The sequence below is a fragment of the Limulus polyphemus genome, unplaced genomic scaffold, assembly GCF_000517525.1.
Source record: "Limulus polyphemus unplaced genomic scaffold, Limulus_polyphemus-2.1.2 Scaffold190, whole genome shotgun sequence".
NCBI lineage: Eukaryota > Metazoa > Arthropoda > Merostomata > Xiphosura > Limulidae > Limulus > Limulus polyphemus.
The window spans coordinates 503,243-511,117 of NW_013665800.1; the positions used below are offsets into that span (position 1 = coordinate 503,243).

The 7,875-nt window shown below is 37.4% G+C and overlaps 1 protein-coding gene across 1 annotated transcript in view; it reads left to right on the forward strand.

The window, feature by feature from the left end:
• Nucleotides 1–7,519, forward strand: part of LOC106478219 (UPF0545 protein C22orf39 homolog) — a 22,171-nt gene extending 14,652 nt beyond the window's left edge. Inside the window, exons 2-4 of the mRNA XM_013938744.2 lie at nt 500–545; nt 1,056–1,174; nt 6,970–7,519. Coding sequence (XP_013794198.1) covers nt 500–545; nt 1,056–1,174; nt 6,970–7,182 — 378 coding nt within the window. The 3' untranslated portion in view covers nt 7,183–7,519. The remainder of the gene's footprint in view (nt 1–499; nt 546–1,055; nt 1,175–6,969) is intronic.
• The last annotated feature ends 356 nt before the right edge of the window (nt 7,520–7,875 follow it).

Sequence of the window (7,875 nt, forward strand, 5' to 3'; positions counted from 1 at the left end):
GAAAATAGTGCATATTGGACGTGAAGAAGGGAGCAAGTTGCACGTGGGGGAAAAAAACGTGCCTGATTTAAATGTCACACCTGAACGCTCACATCCTTTTAATTATGTTTGAAATTATGAACATTGCTCAACATCATGAAAATTAAACCTTATTTTCAATAAGCAGTCCTGAAAAATATTTGGGGGTGATTAACTTTTTTCCAGGTGTATATTTGATTCTGGCAGTAAAGGTTGAAACTTTTTTATAAGTGGCCCTTGAAATATGTTCTGGTGAAGCAGTGGTTCATCTACCTTTACAAGTTCTGGTATTTTGTGATTATGCTAAACATAGGTAGTTGAAGCACTTACTTTTGGAATTGCCATGCTTCTTCTTATCTATTTGTAAAACATGAGTTAATCAGTTCACTGTTTTACAGTGTACGTTAGTTGTAAAATGGCTTTATGTTTGGATATTGTGGTGTACTTCATAAAAGTTTTGTAACTTATTCTGGTCTTATAGGTACATCCTTGTGAATGGTATAAAGAAGAATATAAAGACTGTAAGAGTGAGTACATTGATATTTAGTTTTGCACAGCATAACATGTAATACACATAGAACAAAAATTACAGTGTATTTATACATCACTTGGAATGATTTATTAAGTATTTATTATTGTTTTGTGTCATAAATAAGTTTATTTCTGTTCTTTGTGTGAAGATATAAAATACAGTAATATATTGCATAAATATAGTAGACACACAGCTTACTACAATATTTGAAGGTTAATTAGTGTGTGTGGCTTATACATGTATATCTTTAAGGTATATGTAAAAAGATTTTAAAAGAATGCAGTTTTAGGTGTTACACAATATATGTAATAATAAATTGAAAAACACCAATATTTAAAGGAAATTTGGAATTTACTACATAGTTATAAACTACATTTCCTTGTTGCTTGAATGTATGTTTGCAAACAAAATGCTATAAAGATCTGTTTTATTTAACCCACAGGTTTCATGTACAGCTTAAAAAAAATTACTGGCAAATGAAGAGATAACTTTGTTTTTCTTGCAGGTCTTAAGGCCAGATTTCACCAGTATTTTGTTCATGGTCAAACAGTAGACTGTACTCAGTGGCAAAATGACTTTAAAAATTGCATGTCCTGGAGAAAGTATAGAGACATTGATGCATTTGTGAGTATGCTTTTTTTTTTTTTTATAAAGAACTAAGTGTGAAACATAATGATGGGTGAATAACTATACACTCTGTAAATTTACCTTTACTGTGTTCTTGTACATAGACTTAAGCCATTTGAGGAGTTTATCAGGTAATTATTTACCTTTTTACAAAAGTTTTAAGATGATGTAAGTAGGCGTGTAGTTTCCTAAATGAATACTCACCTCCACACATAGAAGAGTTTATTTGCCTCTTGAGTTTGCACGATCTGCCAAAGAGAATTGCAAGCCACCAGCCTTGTGAAAACCCCTACCTAATCTCACGTGAACTTGTGCAACTGCATGATGATGCAATCTTGCAGCAGAACCCTCCACCAATAGGAGTGTGACACACTATGCTCAATGATGCCCTCTACAGTTGCACTTGTAAATCCTCTTTCTTTTCCTCAGCACTGTCATGAACAGATGTGTGTTCCAATTTGCTGAAATTTGCCACATTTTCGATTTTCAACTTTCACTTGATCGAGTTTAGACATACTCAATATGAATACATTTTCATGTAAACTCTTCTTCTGCTGATGTGGCTGAAGATATTACTCACCCTGAACAAATTACCAATAATTTGGTGGGAAGTTCTTTACGTGTGGAAGACATAACAGCCATTCTCCATGATGTAGCAAGAACTGTCTACTTCAGTCCTTTCTATTCACTTCCTTTCCTTATCCATTGATCCAAAATTGAGGAGGATGAATTTGAGCTCTTTTTTTCGGCCTCCATGTTTTGTTTTGTGAATGTCCTTACCCACTGAAGGACAATCTCACTGTTCCTCCAGTTTTCAAAACCTTATTACTCTGATATACAAGTTCTTTTTCGCTATCCCATATCTTTTGACCCTTCCTATTCTCTGCTACACAACCATTCCTCGTTATTTCTTTGTTCTCCCCCCAGACAATTTTGTACATATCACATTTTTTCTAGATAAACTTCCAATAATCTTATGCCCCCACTGTTTCCCTATCTATGATATAGTGCCCAATTTTCCTTTGAGATACTATTCTTCCCTTCACTTTATGATGGAAGTGCTTCACTGTTCCTCTCATAACTTTTCTGGGGATGCTAGAGCTTTCCTTTTCTCTACCTTGGCTCATTCCTTTTCCCCTACCATTTCTCCTCTCACTTGGTTCCTTTTGGGAAGAGATACTCCACTTTCTCAAGTCTCCCTCCCTACTTCTGGGAAATTTGTTTTGTCCCATCTCTTTTTCCAGAGGTTATTGATAGTGTTATTGATTCCCTTGAATCATGGGCTGAAGCTGCTCTCTGCCAGTCTTCCCTTACTTTCCTAGTTTCCTGTTTGTCCCAACCTCACCCATCCACTTCTGTTCATTGCCCTGGCATTTCTTCTGCTCCCCAGTTCTGTCCCTGTATCCCAACCTTCTGTCTCTTCCCATCCTACTTCCATCCAATGTCTTACCCACCAGCCTCTGGTTGGGGACCTATGGGGGCCTGTCTGTCTCAGTTTCCAGATCTATTGTCACATTTTTCTGCAGACACATGGGTTACTCAAGTTATTTCTCCATGGTTGTTTTCTTCATCTATTTTCCCCCTACTCTTCTTTCCCAACCTGTTGGTTTTCAATACCCATATATCCTGGCCAACTTCAATGTCTGAAGGGAGGAGTGTTAGATTTGTAGGAGAAACAGACCATAAAGAGAGTTTGTGACCTTTCTCTGGTTATTTCTCCCAACTCTTTGCTGTTCCCAAAAATACCGGGGACTAACACACAGTTATCAACATTTCCTCCATCAATCATTTCTTTGTCATCTCACATTTTTGGATGAAACATTTTCCTCTCTGTTAGTCATTCCAACCTGGCCAGTCTACAACCAAAGTTGATGTGACAGACACCTTTCTTCACATCCTATTCACCCCATCCTTACAATGTTTTTTTTATCACATTTCCTAGTCCTGTCTCCTTCTGTTTGGAATAGCATCAACTCTTTATGTTTCAATCACATTATGTGGGCCTTCACTCAACATTTTCATGGTATGGGTCTATGATTCCATTTCTAAACTGGCTTCTCCTTATCCATTCCCAGGTGGAATCCCCCAAACACTCTTTCCTATTTCTTCATGAAGCTGCTTGTTAAGGGTGGCTCATCAAGATTTTCAAGCCTTTCTTTACCCCAACCTACTATCTTATCCTTCTTGGGATTATCTTCAACTCTTACCCCGGCCATACCCAACCTTCGCCAGTTTCTTATTGGGCCTTGGTCACCAAAGTTTATGCCTCGCTTTCACATTTGGCATTAGAGATTCTATCTTTTTTGGGGATCATGGCTTCTCTGGAACCTCTCATTCCATTTGGCTACACAAGTGCCCATTGTAGATGGCATTGCACGATAAATGGAACCTTTTCAGGGATCCACTGCCCTCACCAATTTTCCTCCCTCCTCCTCAACTGTAGGATTTTGCTTGGTGGCTAAGACTACTCCGACACCATCTCCGTAGCTCTCTTACCTCCTCCCAAACCAGGCCTTCACCTCTCCATAGATGCTTTTCTCTCTCTGGATGGGGACAATTCCTGAATGACTATCTGACTTTGGGTTCCTTTGGTAGTGTAGCTAAATATCAATGCTCTTAAACTATTCACTGTCCATCAGGCATGGGGCATGCTCTCATTTCCTTTCTAGCATATATCTAATACCATTTTCCAAGGAGGCACCCATTCTAGGAACCTCTGTTTTCAGACTTTGAACCTGTTCTAGGTGCACTGAACATCATCCTGGGCTTTCTCGTTGAGACTGTGTCCTATGCATGGAATGGTCCATCCATCCTCAAATCTTCCATTGTATCTGCTCAGAACTACCCCTATAGACAGATGCCTTTGTCACACCCATGAATACCAAACTTCCCCGTTTTTGGTCTCTTGTACCTCGCCTGTCAGCCTTGAATGTCAATGCCCTCAGTCAAGACTGGCCCCATCTTTATGCCTATTCTATCTGCCTCCTTCCTTGGGTCTTTGCTCTGTTTCAGGACACCCTTTGCAGAGTCTTGTTTGGAGCACCTTACTGGCCTGCCTAACTTTGGCTTCTATTATTCTGTCTTCTCTCAACCAACTCCTACCCAAGTCTATCAGACTATTTAATCATGTTGCTTTTGTTTTGTCCCACTCTTGTGTTACCCTTCCACCTTGTCAACCACTATCTTAACCACCTGGCTGTCTTCAGAGGTATTTAGATTTTTGCTCATTGCCATTTTTCATTCCATCTTTCAACTATCAACAAGTGAGTGTACTATTTTTCTTATTTAAAATTAACTTATTATAGGATCCCCACTAGGCATCTAGAGTTGCCTCCCAGGGTATACTTATCCAAAATCCACATCAGGCTATGATAATGGAAAGCACTCATACCATCTGTCCTGGCCCTACACCTGCCCACTGTGAGATGGGGTGCCCTGCAAGACCACTTGCGTTTTTTTTATGGTATCTCATTACATATCTATATTAAATTTCATGATTGGTCCATATGGTATTCATTCTATAGACTATCACAGAAAAAGCCAGTACCAGAGTTGCGTATCTTCTCACTTCTCTGGCTAGCACTTACTGGCTTTCAAAAATAAGGTTTCACAGATCCATACAAATTCTATGCATCTCCCCTCCATCATCAAGTGAAACATGGGAGACCCTTGTCACTTACCAGTTCCCAGCTGACGGGATTGTGGACCATGGTGAATCTTCACAGATTGGGGCTAGAACAAGGGGTCCCTCTACATGAAAAGTAGGGCTGAAGTCACTCCATATACATATTTATATTGCGTCTCAACTTGGATCAATCCTTTATATATGACTTTATCTTAATCTTCCTCTTGCAGCCAAAATCTGTTCAGCAGATTCAAAGTAGACACTCTTTCCAGTCCATTCTACATTGTACTAAAAAGGAATGCTTCCATATCTGGCATATAGCCCATAGAGACTTATGATCAAATTGAGAGTTATTTAATATGATACCTTCCTCCTGCAACTGCCATGGAGCCTGTTGGTAGAGTTGAGATGACCAAATCATATACACCAGTGATATATCACTCTCACACCCTATTCCCACAGCAGGTAAGGGGCCTGTAGTGACTGATGATTGTTTAGAGATTATTATAAGTATCCATACTGACATGATTCCATACAATTTCCTCTTCCTGCACCTTGCATAGGGCCTATAGTGATTGATGGTAGATGAAGTGAGCACATATACTTACCACAAGTGCCTTTCTCCCACATCTGGTTTTGACCCATCAAGTCTGATGGTAGAGGAGGTGAGCACACAAGGTACAGTTTAAATAAGCTCTCATCTTACAATACATAGTGCTACCTGACAGTTTGTGTGTGTGTGTACATGGCTGGTCATGTACTTATTCTGCTCGTCTTTGTGACATATGTCTCGCTCTTATATGTGGATGAGACAAGTTGCAGTCTCCCATGGAGCCTCTGCCATCAGGTTTCACATCCCATGGGCTTCCTTTGGATGCTTTCTGAAGGGACTTCATCTAGGCAATTTGCACTGGTCCTCCCTCATTTCAATGTGGGGTTCTAGCTATTCTGTGTAGAGAGGTGAGTATTTGTTTCAGAAGTTAACATTTTTCTTATCTGAAAATGTAGTTCATACAAATACTCTCCTCCATATGTTCCCACCCATTCTCCACACTTTCTTGGAGGACATTTCTTTATTGCCTTGTCAAAGAATGAGGATTCACGAGTGTGAATATAGAAAGCATCATTGTGCATGGAGGTGTGTCACACTATTGGTGGAGGGTTTTGCTGCTTGATTATGTCATCATGCTCTGGCAGTTTCACATGAGATTAGTTGGGAGTTTTCAGAAGGCTGGTGATTTGGAATGCTCTTTGGCAGATTGTGCAATCTAAAGAGGAAAATAAGCCATTCTGTGTGAAAGGTGAGCATCTATCAGAAATACATTTCAGTTAAGGAAAATGTTAACATTTCATCATATAATATCTGAAGTGTTGATTTAAAACTTCTAATTTGCTTTAGCAGCTTGATATAATGATATAAAACATCTAAATATTTATATGCACAAAAATTATTTGCATTTCTTTATCATTGTTTTCAAATTTGTCTGAAATTTATTTTGAGTAGTGTAATTGTTTCTCTAAGACAATGAGTACAAAGTAGCTGGAAGTAAATTTCAATTAGTCCTGCAACTTAGACATCATAATGTGCATATATATATTTCTTCCTGCACACTTCTGTGTATACCAAAATTTTCAATAAATGTTAGTCAATCTACATGCAGCTTACTAAAACGCCCCCCCCCACACCCAAAAAAAAAGTATTTTCCATTTATTCTGATTTCTGAAGATGGCTGCTCCATTGTCCAAAAGATAGAACACATCAGTTTTGTATTATGATTTTATAAGATAGAAGGTGAAAACTAATTGTGGATTGTTTATTAAATAAACTCTGATCCAGATGCAAGTATTTTCAAATACTGGCTTAACCCTTAAATTTTGAGTTTTTTTTATGCCATTAACTAGCATGTTTTTGTCTGTTACAATGCTTAGTATATAGAACTGATTCAAATAAATTGGTTAAAACCACTCATTTTTCATGCAGTAAGCAACAGGATTAACTACAATCCTGATGGTAGTTTAGAAAAAAAGGGTATTTAAAAAGCATTGTATTGGTAATTCCCTATTGCTAGTTGACAGTTGATAAAACTTCTGAAATGCATGTATGAAAAATAAGATACTTACATTAGTAGTTTTTCCTGAAATAGAGTGGTACCGTACTTCTTTACAGAAAAATGTGTTAGAAAGTGAACGAAATAGAATCATTCAGCGACAAGCTGCTTCTCAAGCAAATAATATTTGGGAACTTAGAAAAGAACCTCCAGAAGATTGGAATAAACCGTTACCTGACTGGATGCAGAAAGAACATGAATACTCCTACCTGAAGCTAAAACAGAAGGAAAGAAATGGAGCTACGGAAACATCTTCATGTGTAATATTATAGAACTTGAATCAACCTTACATATTCTTATAGCGATAGTCCAAACTCTCATAGAAACATGGTTTGAAAAAGTTTCAATGAAATTGTTTTCTCCAATTTAAAACAGATGTTTATGATAATCAGAGTAGCCTTAAACTTTAATCAACATCTTCAACTGATGTGGATAACAAATTTGACTTTAATGTTCCATTATAAAAACTGTCGTCATTATAATTTGGTTTTCTCAAAAATTTATAGTAATTTTTGGCAAAATAATATCTAAAACGTTTTATCATCATTGTGAGGTATCTATTTGGAAAACTTTTGTACAAGAACTAAATATATCTCATCAATAACCCTCTTCAGGTTTGTGGTTATTTTCAAGCACTACTTTACTAAAACTATCATAGAATACCTCGGGAAAACTTTAAAACACCATCTCTCTACCATTCAAATGCTATTTAAACTATGAAGGAAAAGTTTTTAGAAACTTAAAATTACTTTATTCAAAGACAAAAACAAAAATGTAATTTGCAGTTTCCGCTTGAGGTGTGGTGAAATCTATATTGAAGAAATGAAAAATATGCTCCTATATCCAGAAAAGTATGCAATGGCCGAACACAACAGAGGACACATGATTTTTAGGTACTACACAACAAAAACTTTAAAATTTAAAGAAACATTTAGAAGACAAACCCAGAACAAACTGTGACAAAG